Source organism: Alligator sinensis, unplaced genomic scaffold (assembly GCF_000455745.1).
Source record: "Alligator sinensis unplaced genomic scaffold, ASM45574v1 scaffold418_2, whole genome shotgun sequence".
Lineage (NCBI taxonomy): Eukaryota > Metazoa > Chordata > Crocodylia > Alligatoridae > Alligator > Alligator sinensis.
In genome coordinates this window covers 617385-635010 of record NW_005842682.1, presented here as the reverse complement: position 1 = coordinate 635010, position 17626 = coordinate 617385, and the positions used below count along the sequence as shown (strand labels likewise).

Genomic DNA, 17626 nt, shown 5'->3' with positions numbered 1-17626 from the left:
AGGAATGCCAAGTGAACTCAGAAAAACATCAGATATGGTTGTAAAAGTGCATACATTTCCAGCATATACACATATTCTATTTGCTACAGCATATTTACAAAACAATGTATTTTCTACTAATTTCATAGCTTGAATTCCATTACTGACTCAGAAATACTCACCACAGAGGTATATGAAACCATTACAAATGGAAATAAATCCAAGTGAGGGTTAGTGGATGGACGGACAAACAGTTACATTTAGATTTACTCTTATCATCTCATTTAGAAGGAAAAACAGAAGGACTGTATGACAGACAGGGATGGTATGAGTGCCAACAAAGGGGAATTTTGAAAAGAGGTAGGAACTGGAGCGTGACATAATAAAGACACTGTGAGTGAGGAGAGCAAGAATTGCTAGAAACAAGTGAAACTGATTGAGGAGGGAGAGAGTGGTTTGCAATTCAGGAAGAGGGAACTCAAATAACATGATATGACAGGAATCTGAAGGTTGCAGACCTTGGCCATGGACTCATTTCTACCACTAAGAATGTATTGTACAGCTATTCAAGATAATGTGGGAGGGGAGAGATGTACCTGGTTTGAAGAGGTAGAACTTCCTTGCAGAAAATACCCTTTTTCTTCTGCAAGAAACACCTTGAACAGCTGTATACTCTGTCTGTGTGCTGGAAAACAGGCTTTTCTCAAAGCACAAATGTAATGCCTGTATGTGGCCCATGGCAGAACAGAAGTGGGAGTGAATAGGGAAGTGGGAGATAGTGACTGAGAAGGATGCTAAAGGAATGAGCATGTAAAGAGAAGAGGCTGGGATATAGCTGTTCTGATAATTAAGCATGTATTCCATCAGTCTGGTACTCTACATATACAAGAAAAGTTAGAAGAAACATTCAGAAAGACATTCTGATTTCATTCAACTTTGATGATGCTAGGGCAGACACCCTGTACTGAGGGAAATGTTATGACACTAATATTTTGGATTGCGTCCCTTCTCCTTGTTGCTACCATCCAAAATCACGTCCAAATTTATCTTAGCCAACTTCTTATCATGAAAGAGCTAATCTAATTCAACTATTGACATGACTAGAAAATAATGTAATGCCACGGGCAAACTGCTAGCACTTAAAACTGTGGTGTCTTATAAGCTCCCTCAGCAGTTTGACAAAGATATTGAATATTATGAAGGAGAGAATGGAGAGAATGGAGCCTTTGGGAATTCTGTAAGTGATCCCTATAATGGATTTTGATAAAATTAGAGAGTTAACAAGTGCCTGAAAAAAAAGTTTTCTGTTAGTAGGCTCTAGGTACAGTCTGTAAAGAAGGAACAGAACATTATTTCAGTACACAGCTGTTTACTGCCTTCAAGTCCCTGAGGTGAAATAGCAGGATCTCATGATCTTATTCAGGTATATGTGAAAGAACTGAGCTAAGTCCCTAGGTTCTGGATCTCAGTCAATAAATATGGTACTATTATCTAACATACTTAACCTTCCCCCTATTGTTCCGCTTAATAGCTGGTTTTGTTAAAATTAATTACCTACATACCTCCTGAATAGCATCATTTTTTTCCATGATGGCAAGGGCAGTAGCTGCACATTCAAGTGTAGAAAGACATCTGTTTGTCGGCTGGGTACGAATTACATATTGACTTGAAATGTTTGTTTCCAATTGAACCTGAAAAAAAAAATATCCAACATGGGGAAACCAGTTATTACAATGCAGCAGTCCCCTCCCCTATCCAGCCCCTGGATAATCGTTCGCTTTACCTTTCTACTATCCCATACCTAAGAAACCATTTGTTCTGTACTATTCCTTTTGCCCTACTCAGACATCTACAAGTCACAGCCATAAACAAGTAACCCAATGTGTTTGGCGTTGTAAAGAGAACAAGATATCACTCCCCTCCCCAAAGAACATACAATCTAAGTAACACACAAAAGACCAGTGGGAGATATGAAAAGACAGGGTGGACAAAGTAACAATGAGACAAAACTGGAATCTGCACATGAATCAGCTAGAAAAGGAACTGGCTCTTACACAAGTGACTTAGTTAATTCACCAAGTTAGTAAAGAACTGAGTAGGATTTGAACTGAACCTGAAAACCTGAGTTCTGGTAGAACAGCTTGGGGCAAATGTTCCAAAACTCTAGACCTTTCGATGAAAATGTTCTGCTGTCTTGCTCAAGGGACGTCAGCTTGAATACCTCTGCTAAGCCTGACTGAGGTAGAAGACACCATCGTGATTTGGCAAAAAAAATGTTGTACACTGGCCTACTGAAGGTTTTGTGATAGGCGCACCTCTTTGATTCTCTCTGCATTTTGTTCATACTTGAAGGAGCCAGGTCCTCTGACTAGATATGCATGGGCAGACCCTGGCACTCTTGATTTTTGGGATTTAACTATCTGGAGTCAAAGTCAGACCCAAGCCCTTTTGGTTACCTATATGGCTGAACTCTTCTTTTAGCTACTGCAAATCTTCAGCAGCATAATACCTACTGTTAAAACTCAAAATGAGTATTTTGGATGGGACATTCAGTCAGAAGACGGCACCTACACAGCCACACAGATTCATGGCATACATTCATGTAAAGATATTTTAAAAGCTTTTTAAAATAAAAAATTAAAAAACAAACAAATCACCACCACCATTAACAGGTTTTATAAAAAGGATCCCACCACAGCAAATTGCTTATGTTAGTATCTTGTACGTGCATTGTCAAGAACATGGCTGGAACTTTATGGGCAGGCATGAAAGCAGAGATCTTGCCTTGAAGAACTAAAAATCTAGGGACAGACTGCAAACCTTGGAAAGGGAATAGCATGCAAAGAAAAGCACTGCAAATGAGCAACAATTCTGGATACAGGTCATTTAAATCAGATGTTTTAATGCATTCAAACCTGATTTTCAATATGCTACTTTAATCTAGCTGAAATTTTTCAAAAAGTGTTCAGGTAAGCAAAAATCAATAATTATTTTTGAAAATTAAGACATTCGGATGTTTTCTATTATTGTTGTTTTTTTCTAATATAAAAATAAACATTATCCTCATCAACATCATGGTTTATCTTGCATAAATATTTAAGTTCTTTCAGGTCCTCATTCCAAGTAAATTTATACACTTTAGAATATAGGGACCTGACCCCAAGAGAAGCTGAATAAAAGTAACTGGCTTTACAACAGCCAGAAAGGCTTAATGCAACTGATTATCTGGGAATATGTTTGAAATATGATTTTAAATTACAGTACTTGTTCTTTTTCTTTTGTAGAAAAAAAGAAATGTGCAAATATGCAAGTCAATTGCACAAATTTTCTTCTAAAATAATAAAATGAATATACTATTGGAAAAGTCCAAATCCTAGTTTACATTCCATACAAAATTACACATGCTTTTTCATTATATTACACAAATGCATAAAAGTATGATTCCATTTGGAAGTACATTGAAGCCAGCCACTAAAACTAAATTTATGTTGTTGAAGTATTATTTGTGATGTTTTAGAGGAAAAATATTAAACTAAATTAATGTATATAATTTATTAGGCCACTTTTGTTGGAAACTGATTTACTAACTTAAAGCATGTTTGAAACTGATTTATTGACTGCCTAAAGAGATAACCACTTTATGTTATCTCTCAAATTAAACATTTTCTAAGAAAGATAAATGTCATTCAACCATTAGACTGTCTGCTTTATCAGCTCCAAAAGCTTTTATTACTTTTATAAACAGCTGTTGAAGAATGATAGGTATCATAGTATTCGTTTCTGTGTGAGGAATCAGGTATTACCCATTTATTCTTATAATTTCCATTATCTCCATATGCTTTAAAATACCTATTTTTTTTATTATGAGTTATTGTGTATTGTAGTCTCAGTTCCATTGTTTAACATAAATCTGTTAAATTTCCCAATCCTTTGCAAAACAGAGCACTCATTTCCTTTGTAGAATAAAACCTAATACATTATTAGGAATGGGCAAGCCAGTTTCTATGTGTTTGGATCTTACCTCCAAAGGTCCGTTTAAAGAAACCACTTCTCTGTCACCTTTATCTAATCTGACAGATTCAAATCTCTCTTCAAGAAAACCTAGCCCCACTCATATACCTGTATACCCTTCCAGTTTTAACTTCTTTATCCTTCACCTTCTTTTTACCTCTTTCTCATTCTCCCCATTCCCTTCTCTTACCCTCCCAGTTTTGGTATACCATCCATCACCATACCCTGTCACTCTTTACCAAAATACTCCCAGGTCCTCACTTATCAAGGTTTTGGAAAAATGTAAAACACCAGGGTGTTCATGGCCTCAATGCTCTCATTAGTGCTATGGCTTTCAGGAGCAAGAAGAACGCAAGATTATCCATGCAAGAGCAAACAAAAAGATGTGCAACATATTTTGAGCTACCACTAAATACTAAGTTGTGGGAAGGAAGGGAAGAAATAAAGCAGGACTTTAGCAGTACCCTCATCTCCCCTGCTCTTACCAGCGGCAGGTTTTATGGTGTTACAGTGTATGTATTGTGCCTTAAATTGTCTGGGAGGGTTTGAAGTGGCAATTATGAGGATTCATTTGGTTTAAAACTGTTTATGAATGCACGGGACTGAACTCGACAAACCAGGAGACCCCTACCAGTCCGATGTTTCTCAAGCTTTTGAAGAAGAATCAAGTTGGTTTCCCCCAGGAATATTTCTTCAAGTACATGCATTTTGGTGTAAGCGGAAACATTTCAGAGGTTGGACCATGAGCTCTTCTAAAGTGTCATTAAGCCTCTAGCAATGAGGGCTTAGCAGTACCAAGAGGAGAAACACATGGTCATGAATCCTTTTAAGTTTTGGAGGGTTGCAGCATGTCACAAATGTTTTCTGGTATTTTGCTCTGCTGATATTGCATGTGTGGTCTTGTTGGAAAGCCAATGTTGTAACATTTTATGTTACTGTTATCCCTGTACAGATTCTGTTATGCTGTTTATGTATGTCTTTATAATTTTGGATATGGTTCAGCCAGGGGACTCATGCATGCATACTTAAAGACAATTTCCCCTCCCAGACACAACGCAGAAGGAGAAATTATTTGGGTTCAGAATCCCAAGACATTGTCTACCTGTAATGGGGAAATCTGCTACTCTATAGCAAAGGCATGAGAGGAATGGCCCATCAGGCCAAAGGAACATTAGAGAAGGAATCCTGGCTAGAGAAGCCAGAAACCGTTCTCTATAATAAATCCTTTGGCTGCTTGTTTTCTTACTGATTGCCTTTGGACAGAATGATTTCTGGGCAAGAGATACTCTGGACAAGCTCTCTACCAACCTTAAAATTTCTTCCTAATCCCCCCCAAGCGTGTGTTGGGAGAAGCGGGGGGGATCTACCTACAAGGTCCAGGGGACCCAAGGCTTGCCGGGGCACAGAGCTATCTCAGGACAACCTCAGTCTGTTCCCTGGGGTAAGTGGCAACACAGTGGGGAAAACCATGGGGCTCTGGAGGTCAGCTGCTGACAGGTCTGTGACATTTGTGTTATTCCTGTGGTTGACTACTGTACCATTTTTGTATATTTAAAACAAGTTATAATTAAAACATATTAATGGAACATTAGACAATGAAGTAATAGACATCTAGAGAGAGACAGAAATGTAGCCCTCAAATATTTCCTTCATATCCTTATGCATCCACACTGAGAGAAATAGGCAGAGGGGAATGCTTAAAATTACTTTCTGCAAACTCAGTATTATCTTTACTTAAAGCTCATCTTTTTCTGCTGCTATTCAGCACATTTCTGCAAATGTACTACATAACATATGACTGATCCTTTAATTAATACATGCACATTACAATGTTGCAGTTATTCTAAAAGTTATATTTTATGTTTAGTTACTGATTATCCAAAAAAGCTGATTTCATGTCTGCAAAATCAGATTCTGCAAGTCAGACTCTCTTTTGGTACTTCATCTGTCTTCACAAAGTGTTCCTGCCTAATGGCTCATTAACAGATTATGCTTGCTATTACACTATACCAGTAGCTCATTATCATATACTAAATAAGAATGCTATACTATGACAGCTAGATTTAGACTGAAGCAAAGGCTGACATTAAAATTAACTGCATATTCTAGGGAGAATCCAGTCCCATTGTCTGCAGCAGCAAATCCAGTGTTTCAAAGGTCAACTAAAACGGGCATGTACTAGAGATGGTTGAACAACAGACTTAGTGTTTAAAAAAAGCTTCTCCTCTACTTGGACCAAAACCTGAATTTGCAAGTTTTTCAGTGAATTGGAAAAGCCAAAAAGGTTACTCTGAATGATCAAAATATTTCAGCACTACTAGTGATGTTTTTTAAACCCCTTTCTAACTTAGGAGAGAAAGTTAAAGGGAGGCCATTTTTACTACCACGTTTTTTCCTGTCACTGAAGGCAAGGGAGAGTAGAGGGAGTTTGTGCCTGAGAGACAGTATTCTCTCTTCCATAAACACAGACAATTAAGTACTTTCCCCCTGAGAATGAAAAAAACCCAAAAAAGTAGAAATAAGTTAAGGCAGAGAAGGATTTGGGAAAGGTGCTGATTCTGGTGCTAGTAGAGGTGGAGGAGGAAAGACAAATCTCTCAGTTTCAGGCACCGCTCCACATTTTAGATCATTTCACAATGACAGCAGAGCAGCTAATGTCCCTACCTGCCAGCCCCTCTGAAAGTAAGTCTCAGGTAGCCAGAGTCCAGTTCCCCTGAACACCTTGCCTAGGCCCTAGTCTAGAAGAGTGAAGCTGGCTTGTCTGCACCTTGAAGCCCAAGACAGGAAGCAACTAAGCTGCTTCCATTTGGGGAGGGGAGTGGGGCAAGATGGAAGAAGTGGAAGCTGGGATGGTGGAAGCACAAGAGCACTTTCAAAGAGCCATTTGAAGAGAGGAAGGACTCCGTGAAGAACAAGTGCCAGGGAGCTAGCATACCTGGATAATCATGCCATCAGCATTATAAAGTTCATAGATTTAATAGATTTCTAGGGTCAAGGGTTGGAAAAGACCTATTAGTTCATCAAGTCCAACCCCCTACTTCGGGCAGGAAAGAGCTGATCATCAAGTCCGACCCCCTGGCTGGGATCAAGTAACCCTAGCCAGGTGCTTGTCTAATCTCCTTTTGAACACCTCCAAGATAGGGGAACGCGCCACCTCCCTTGGAAGCCAATTCCGTATTTTGGTAACCCTCACTGTAAAGAATTTCTTTCTGATGTCCAATCTACTCTCCTTCAGTTTATGGCCATTGTTTCTAGTAACCCCAAGGGGTGCCCTGGTAAACAGAGTATCCCCTATTTCCTGCTGCCCCCCCCCAATGAGTTTGTAGGCTGACCCACCCCCTGAATTAGGACATTAGGACACACCCTGGCATGAAACTGCCCTGGCATTACCACATCCCTTCCTCCATGTGAACCATAAAAGATCCTGGTAAGTGTCTGTTCAATGTCAGACCTTGGGTCCCTGGCTAGCCTTGTCTTAGGTTCCTACCACTGGTGGTGGCAGTCCCTCAATATGAAGATGACAGTCTTATGGGAAATAGTTCCTATCATCATAAGACAAACGTCTCTACTTCGTTGACATCTCTGCCCGCTCTTGCTGTTTTGTGGAGAGGTCCTTGATCATTAATCACTCTGCTGCTTAACTTCATAAGGAAACTATTCATAAGTCAGTAATTACTAAAATAAACCAAAACTTGTTTCCCAGGAAACTACACGCAAAATGCAACCCACAACTATCATTACTGAGTTTTGAGCTAGGAATAAAGAAAGAAAATCTGGTGCCAAATCTGGTGCTGCTGATTATTTGTGGAAAAATACCCCACGCAAAAAATTAAATGGAAGTAAATTGCATCTCCTCACACAATTCTTCCGAAGTTACATTTTCCAAATTCCAGCAAATAAAGCACAGCACAGACAACAACATAAGCACTGTGAGTAAACCAAATGTAATGCAAAAATGCTTGGTATTCCACAGTATTGAGAAATAAACAGTTTAAGGTAGAAGAGGGAGGAAGCACAGGCGTGTTTCCTCCAAACTTACCTTTCTTCTCTCTCGCAGCAGCTGTATGCTCAATGAACAGTAAAGGCGAAAAAAAGCAATCAAAGAGCCAAATGATTTGCTCTTTCTACATTAAATGGAATTAATTAAATGTGGACTATTGACTTTTTTTTTAATCAACTGCTTCAAAAGTCTCCTCCTCTCAGTGGAACAAAAATCCCCTCAGATATGTCCTCCACTCCCTAATCAGCCACAGCCTCAGGGGTCCTCCAGAGCTTGCCACTGATGTTCATTCAAGATGTGTTCTTTAGAAAGTCAGTGTCTATTCATTCTGGAGGATAGCCTCTTCAAATTCTCTGTCAAAAGACACACGTGCCTTTTGGAGACAACGCTCTGAGCTTCACTAAAGAGATGCTTTGAATACATGCCTGATGATGGTTCCAGGTAACAGGCAGCCAATACAATGCTGCTGGCAAGAGATCCTCTTTTGCCTGCCAATAGCAAAGGGGATACTGTACTGGCATCCCATCTTGAAATATGTCCATCCAGTATATCCAGTGCAGCAATAGCAGGTTCCATCTATCTTCCTCAAAGTGGGAAAAAGCAAAAATGACTAGTCTACAGTGCTCTCTCCTATCCCTAAGTCTTTAGCTCTCTCCCTCAGCAAGTCCAAGTTATTGCCCTCCTGCTACCAGGTTGGTTTTCCCAATGTTGACTGCTGCCTGGAATATCCCAAGGCAATGATCTCAGTCGCCATGTCCGTCATTTGCCTTTTCAGCTCAATTCTTCTTTCCTAGCTGTTCGCTGCTGATAGGAACAAAACTCTAGTGCTTCTGAGCTGGACCTCTAGATACGCTGCCAGCCCAGCTGTGCTCCTGGCTACCTGGTAATTTGGTTTCCCAAGAATCTCCAGTAATGTCATGTCATTCCTAGAAGTGGGCCTGCATGGTCCTCAGTTCTCTCTCCACCGTATACAACAAGGTAATTGTTTGGCTGATCTCTGCTTCACCTTTGCTGATCAGGTTTATGATTTCAAAGCTGTGTGGGATGTTGATTAGCTTCTCTATGAGCAGCCATTGGGCAGGCATAATTTGGAGCTGGTGTCTCAAGGTACTCTGGTGGCCCACAAGCCCTGTATTTCTCTGTCATACAGCCATTACAGCATGTAAAAGATGCAGTTCCATCGAGTCATTTCTTCTGTTTCCAGTTGTAGTAGTGGGGGGTTTGAAGCCCTGCAGCTTTCTCTGTTTGTGGCACATGGTGCAGGATGGGCTGGAATAATTGCAGATCTTCCTGGCCTTCTGCAGCATAATCCAGAAACTCCCTTAGAACTAGAGTGAGGCAAGTGAACAAAACAAGGGACATGCCTTAAGCCACCATTGTGCACTGCCTGACTCATTCAAAAAGACGTCAGTTTTCATAGATGACAGTCTAATTCATCAGATGCCATGAACAGGTATGGGAATCAAAGGAAAAATTATTGGCTGCCATGCTATGGTGTGAAAGCCCTCTCTAGAAGCTGTTGCTGCTTGTTTCTTTCAGAGACATAATCTGTTCTACTTTAGGGCAGCTGATAAACACCAGATGAAAGCAACAAAACCTCTCAGCCACAAAACTAGACTTACAGCACTGAACCAAGTGGCTAAACTGAACCAGTAAGAAACAACGAAAGAGCACACAAGGCTTTGAGATAAAGTGAAATGGCAAATAATATAATCCAGCAGTCAGCAACCTTTTCCAGCTGTGGGCCAGAATGACACGCCCTGCAACAGAACAGAGAATAGTCCCCACAGGCGGCACCTCTACCCATGGCAGAACAGAACGAATGCCCACAGTTGAACCCTCCCACTGCCCAATGCTGCCAACGCCCCACATCCATGGACTGAACTTGATGGCTCTGGCCTGCAGGCCATAGTTGGCTAATCCCTGATATAAACCAGACTGAAATAAAAAGAATTTATCATTTTCCAAGCAATCATTTTTTGAAGATCACGCCTCCCCCTCTTTCCCCACATAGGATTTGCAAAAATCAATCTTGCATTCTGCAATGGCAGGCGGGTAGGTGTTCCTTCCCCCATCCTTGAATCTGGAAGGAGGTGTGGGTAGATCCCTTCCAGCCAACATAAAACAAATCTGTTAAAATCAAGTCATGCCAAACCAACTTAAACTCCCCTGCCTCTCCCCTCCCCACTTTTTTTGACTGCATAACTAGTTTGGTAAATAAACGGAATGCAGTCAAATGAAATACTTGGACTTCATTAAGCCTTTTCACATATAGTTCTCATAAATAAACAAAAAATTGTGAGCTAAAAAGAATTACCATTAAGTGAACACACAGTTGGCTGAATAACAAACAAGCACAGAGTAACTATTAATAGATCAAATTCAGATACAGGAAGTCCCAAGTAGGGCACCATGAGGCTTGGTTTTTGGGCCTAGTGCTATTTATCATTTTAATTAACAACTTGGAGGTAAGGACAGAGTACATACTGATCAAATTTGCAGATGACAAAACTGGGAGAGGCTACAAACAACCTGGAGGACAATATTAAAATTCAGAAGATATCTTGATACATTGGAGAACAGAACTATTGAAAATAAAATGAAATTCAACAAATACAAGTGCTACCTACAAGAAGTGAAAACCAAATGCATAAGTCCAGAATGGGGAATAATTGGTTTGGTACCACTGCCAAATATCTGGGAAGTAGCAAGGTTCACATTCTCAACGGTGCTGAGAATGCTGTCACGAAAAAAAGAAAAGAAAAGAAAAAAAGAAATGCAATTTTGGGTTACATGAACAAAAGTATTGAATGTGAAACAGTGCCACTATTTGGCACTGTCTGGAATACTGTGAAAGCTTTGGATACTTAATTATAAAAAGGATGTAGAAAAACTGAAAAGGACCAGGCAATGAAGATGGTTTAAAAAACTGAGACACCATATCAAGAATAACTGAAGGAACTTGGTATGCTTGGATCCAGGAAGCTCTGGATCTAACATGACTGCAGCTTTCACATATTTGAAAAGCTATAGTAAAGAAGGTGTAAGATTGTTCTCCCTTGCTATAAAGGGCAGGACATGTGATTTTAAAGTAAACACAGGAGATTTAGATTAAACCTCAGGAAACACCAACATTTTGTAACTGTAAAAACAACTTCCCAGAGGAGTTGTGGAATCTTCATCAGTGGAGGCTTTTAAGAACTTGGATAGATACCAATTTGTGATAGTTTAAGAAACAGCGAAACCTACATTGTGTGGAAGGCTGTATTATATCAGGGCTGTCCCACTTATGGGCACCCAGGAACTACATGCAGCATGGGCCATGCAGCCCGGCTTCCCTGAACACCATGTGGGCAGCTGCCCTCTCCCAGCCACATGCACCATGCAGACAGCCTGGCTCCCTTGGGCTGCATGTATGTGCAGCACCCCTACCCTCCTCCTAGCTGTGCACGTTACACATGCAGCATACCTGCAGCATGGGCAGCCTGGCTCCTTCTTCTGAGCATACAGGCTCTGCAGCCTGGCTCCCCCTCCTGTGCTTTGTGCAGAGCATGGGCAACCTGACCCCCTCATGCTGCACCACTCCATCCCCAGAAATGGAGATAGAAACCAGAAGATGGAGGAGGGAGAGCCTAGAGATGCTTCATGCCAGGCCTACATGAAGAACGGACAGATTGGCAGCTGGGAGGAGCAGGCGGACTGTATGTTAATCCTTCACAGGTTGCATGTGGCCCAAGGGCTACCAGATGGACAGCCCTGTATTAGATGACCCATGAGAATCTTTGCAGGCCCATGAGCCTATGAACAAAGATTCAAGCACTGGCTTTAAATTAAATCTATATTTTTCGACAAAAGAAGAGTTGACAAAATTTTGACCAATATATCATGCTTGTATGGCTAGAGGTGAATAGTTGGTTCGTCAGGCCAACTGTTAAGCTATATTCAAAGTATGTAAAGCTACTTCAACCAGGGGGATAAAACAGTCTCTGCAGAGATAATCCAGTAGCTTTGGTCATCAATGGTTCTCCGCATTCCCCTGTGTACATCTTGCCAGGAACTAGTCATTTTATGCAGGCTCAATTCTGCGCTAAGAATTTGACCCTCTGCACATTATCTCAACACAACTAGAATTTTCTGTTGGTATGACTTGTATGCTACACCTAGAATTCGCTGAGTAAGTATGAGAGAATACCCTTCTCTACTACACTTTGAAACAAAAGTCCTTGTATTTTATATCTGTTCTCCCATAAATTAGCAAAGATAAAACAATACAGCAATTTGCTCTATAGATATTGCACCTTTCATCCCAAAGACTGTCAAAGCAAATTGTGAACTATATGCATATAATGGAGTCATTTCAGTTACTAACAACAATCTCTGCATTTGAAAAAAAACAGCAGCCATTTAACAGCACTCAGCAAAACTGAAGGAGGAGTTTAAGAAAGGAAATGAAGACTACCTCATTCAATTCAAACTAAGAGAAGCTTAGATAGGCAGAAAGCAATTACCCATTGGAATTTGGCCAAGACACTGAAGTTATTTCTACTTTCTACATTTCTGCTTTTATGTAAGTGTTCCATGTAAATTTCTAGCTTAATGTTTGAACTATCAGAAGTCTATGGCTGTACTCAACAGAGAGCTTAATTCCAATGTACGACTATAAACAAGGCCCAGGGCTTCCAAAGCCTTGAGAGTAAGAACTCCCCATGAGTTACACTGGTTTAAATGAAAGCTGCCTTTAGCAACAGTGTCTTCTTAGCTTATGCTGGGACATTGATCTACTTTCTGAGGGCTTGAATAGTGGGTGTTCTACACCACTCCAGATCAGGCCTTTCAAGGCACTAAACCAACCTCTTGCAACCAACGTCTTTCAACATCATAGGTTTTCCTTGATGATCTTTCATCCAAACAGGGACCTAAACACTACTATATAGTTTCTGAGAACAGCTGAAAGCACAAATACTGGCTTAATATAGCCATAGGCCAACAACTGCTGGAAGTTTTCAGAAATTAAGCCACTTTATTGAAGTCTGTGTCAAACCGGACAATTTACTGCAGCTAGTGAGCGCTTAAGAGAAAGCTATTATAACTACTGCCCCTTTTCCACTCGATGGTAATGTCTAACCTGAACTGTTTTATTCCCATAAGACTCCCTGCTTCCCTCATTCCTCTGTCATCAGTTCAAAACAAATCTAACCCTCAAAACAAAAAACCTTGTTATATCCAAAAGCACAACCTCCAAGAATACAGTGTGATTAGATTATTAGCGAGTTCCCTTGTCCTACAGCGTACAGATCCTTGCAGTTTATTCTCATTTGTTTCAGTTTCTCTATAGATAGATTGTAGGTTCGAGGGTTCATGTGGTTATCATATGTTCTGTGAACAACCTAACACATTTTTTATACTTTTTTAAAAAAGGAAATCATGTTAAAAAAGATAAATCCAGGTTTGCTACACAGTGGCCACATCTACACAAGATGCTGATTGCGCAGCTGTTACTGTGCAGTCATTTAGTACTAGCAGACCCGAGTACTAAATGACTGTGCAGTAACCAGTGTTACTGCGCAGTAGCGTCCCCGCATGGCTTCCTGGTGATGCTGATTGCACAGTAGTTCATTACTGCAGCACAGTAGCGTTGCATCATGGTTCATGCCATACAACGCTACTGTGCAGTAGGAACAAGGTTCTGCGCAGTAAGCATCTCACATCTCATAATGCAGCCAGTATCTCTTCATCTCATTTCCTTAATTTTTGTGGACTATTTTTGTGGATACAAAAATGAAAACAACTCATGGCCAACCTTTTAACTTGGAGTGCTGATTATTATAATTAATACATTTTATTTTTATTTGAATTAAATACCAAAACCAAGAAATCATAATGACTTTTCCCAGTTTGAATATATACAACATCCTTGCAACTCTATTCAAGGGAGAGCGCTCTGTGTATGCTACTGGGCACAGGTGACCCCAGAAGGTGAGATATTCCCTTTCCGTGGCTGCCTATCTAGTTTACCCATTTATCTTCTGTCTACAAGTCTACAAATGACAGGTTTTCTACTTTATTTCTTTTCATTTTCTGAAATGTAAATATGTCATAACCTCGCAGCTAAATAAAATTCCACTAGTTACCTTCGTGACAGAGAAATATCCTGAGTAAAGCATTCTACTGAAATTTACACCAGGAACATAAATAAGTTAGATCGTTCAAACGTTCTGGCTTTAATTTAAAGTGACATCTTAAGAGCTCTCCATTTTCAAATCCTGCAGGGGATAACTGCCATGCAACTGTCGCAAATGGATAGTCACGAAAGCGTCTCCCCTCCTCTGTATGTTTTCTCTTTACACATATGTATGTATCCATGCTGCCTTTGTGCACTCAACCACATGTCAATTGCTGACACAAGTATTACTGTAAATTGCATCCTCTATAATCCCAAAGCACCAGTAAGAGTTTGAGGTAAACTTGTGGATAAATAACTTGTTCAATTTCTGTTTACAAGAACATGTTACACATCCCTTTTCTATCTTTTTCTGCACAATTTCTGATAATTACAAGTATCAAGGTACAGCTCTCTCTTCTGGAGCCTCCCTTTTCCTTCCCTAGCCAAAATATTCTTTTAGGGCAGATGGTGGTATTCAGCCACAGCTGCAAGTTGCAGGGTGATGCAGGAGTTGCACCCCACCTCCAGAAAAAACATCAGAAAGTAGTCTGCTTTCGAGGTGCAGTGGTGAAAATAATCTGTGGAAACTCTTAAAAATCTCTCCCCAGGCAAATACAGTAACTTCTATTACCAAGCATATGCAAATAGTGAGACACTGCTTTGCCTATTCCCTGGCCCTTTTCATCTCTGAAGTGGGGAACACTTCTGGACAAATGACAATGTGCCTCAAAGCACAGGGGCTGCATTTCTGGCTACTTCCTACACAGATAACTGAGACTCAGGGCCTTGTCACTTACTCACTTACAATGGTTGCAAATCATTGAACTGTAGCGACCTATTAAAAGTTAGTACAAGTTAGGAGTTAACCCTCATCTGAAAGAAACCAACTTTGCAATGCACCAAGGTGCTTAACAATTGCTAAACTGCTTGAACTTGTGTCTCCTTACATTTTAACTGCACTTAGTGTTGAATTCTCTCATATGGCTGTATAAGCACTATACCCAGAATCTCCCCAGATCTTCAGTACTTATGACATTATAGTTCACTTTGCTGTGGCTAGAATAACATTAACAATGTTTAAGAGAAGACATTCACAACTGATTTTTCTGATATCTTTAAGAATATTTTCTTTTATCATAAAAACAAAGCCACAGATTCCAATATTTCATCCATGTGGAATATTATTATTAACATAAGTAGTCCCAGGGAAACCTATGGAATTGATCACCAGATAAGGTTTTGCTCAAGAGGAGAAAAATGGCAGGATGTAATCTGTAAAATATACTAAACAGATATGCACATTATTTGTTTGCTGTCACTGGGAAGCAATCTGAGAACAAGACAGGAAGAGACGTCCAACTACAAAACATTCTTCACAAACCCAGAATCATAAATCATCTGATTCAGACGCTTCTTAGAAAGTCTAAATTTCATAATTTGATGGACAGTGGGGGGCAGAATCCACGTTCCCAGACCTTTAATGCTTCTAAATACTATGACATTGCTTCAGACTATTAGTACTTTTTCAATTTGACTGTCCTAATCTGGTGAATATAAATCTTAACTGAAAGCTGGACAATTGACCATAAATCTACAGAGACGCTTTCCTTCAAAGAAGAAGAAAAAAAGAAAAAGAAAAGAAAGACACTAGCATACTACATAACTTTTACATCCTGCTACACAAGCATTCTCAATATATCTGCGTGTCCAAGGATTACAAAATTACATGACACTATCTATGCAATCCAAATGAGAACAAAAAATTCAGTGTAAACTAAACCTGTAATACACCTTATATTGACCAACAATTTACACAAGCAGGAGTGTGACTTGTTTTAACAGTAGTTCTAAAATTAAAGAGAAATTTGTTCTCCTTAATCTCCTTTAATATTCTGGGCTAATTAGGAACATGTTACAGAGATCTGATTCTTCAAAATGCTTATTATCAGATGAATTTCTTATCATTCAAAATGCTCACTACCACATCCAGTATTTATTATGAGAAAGGCCACTGACTCTCAGCTATCTCAGTATGCCTCAATTCTTTCCTAAAGTACAGATTAAGATAAACACTGGGGCCAATCTTTTGGTAGGTGTGCCACAAATTTGCCCTGTACCTTTCCCAAGAGATACTCCAATATCCTTCTTCCCTATGCTCTGCTGCTCTGCTTTCTGCCCTATCTGCTGCCATGCTGCTTGTTCCCTTCCTGATCTGCTGCATGCCACAGATAGGGGCTGCCCATGCCAATGTGTGGCATGTGTGCTGTAGGTTAGCCATGATTCCATTACAAGTATAAAAGAGCTCGTGGTGACTCCCTCCACGCTCCTTTTGCCTCTAAAAGCAACTACCAGCTATCCTTCTATCAAGTTACTTATAATGCTCCCCTCACTATGGCAGCATTATCATCATTATTCATATTAACAGCTAAATCATGTGATATGTTGAATACTTTTATTTCCATTCTAATAGAACCTAACAGGACCAAAATGTACAGGACATTTTTTCTGTTCCAGAATTATTGAAGACACTATAAAAATGATTTTGGGTAATGCACACTAACGGAAGAAACACAAGCAAACGCAGGAGCAAAACAAGCTAATGAAACAAAACCAAGCATCTCCTTGGCAATAAATGCACAAAGGACCAGTGGTGTTAAGAATAAGGATAAATTACTAACCTTCACTAATTCTACAAGTTATGCTATTCAAACTTAATCTTACCTAGAAGGTGAATTAAGAACAGAAAAATCAAGTGCCTCAAAGTGGGACTTCATTTTAGATAGTATTACGGTAAATAATCCAAGATAACATAATTTAAAAATCTGAACTTTAGTTTAGTTGCAACTTTACCTAAAATATGATCAGAGGTTGGCCACCAATGGCCTGCAGACTAGATCTGACCCACAGAGCTGTAGCTTCAGGAGTGGGGATGTTTGGCCTGGATCATTCCAATTTATCATTGCAAAATGTTGCTGACCCCTGGTATAAGTCCCTTAGGAAATTTGATTGATTTTAAAACTAACTCTTCATAACAATTTTGCTTCCAAAAATATTTCATGGTTTTCTCCAGCTATTGGTCATCCTGTTAAACAGTAGCATGAGAGTGCTGTTGTAGCCTTGATAGTCCAGAAATGATGCATGATTTCTTAGGGTGATATCTTTTATTGGACCAACTACATAGTTGGGATAAAGTCAGACAAACTTTCAAATAGAAGACATTTTTTGTCAGGCCTGACGAAGTGTAGATCAGGGAGGGCACAAGAAGCACAGAAGCAGATAGGGCAGAAAGCAGACCTGATGAAGAATGTCTTTGTACCCGCCTCCGTTCCACCAGGAGTTCGCGCGCCGCCTTCGCCCGGACCCGATGTTTTGCACACCTGGGCTTCGTTGGTATCGCCCAGGTTTGGCCCGCCTGGTATAAAGGGAGACCCCAGAACTCGCCTGCCACGACTTTGATGACTCTTTCAGTGGGG

At 40.0% G+C, this 17626-nt stretch overlaps 1 protein-coding gene across 1 annotated transcript in view; it reads right to left on the bottom strand.

Moving 5' to 3' along the window:
• DTWD2 (DTW domain containing 2) overlaps positions 1-17626 on the bottom strand; it is a 152524-nt gene that overhangs the window by 10991 nt on the left and 123907 nt on the right. Inside the window, exon 5 of the mRNA XM_025215898.1 lies at positions 1542-1670. Within this exon, the coding sequence (XP_025071683.1) occupies positions 1542-1670 (129 nt within the window). The remainder of the gene's footprint in view (positions 1-1541; positions 1671-17626) is intronic.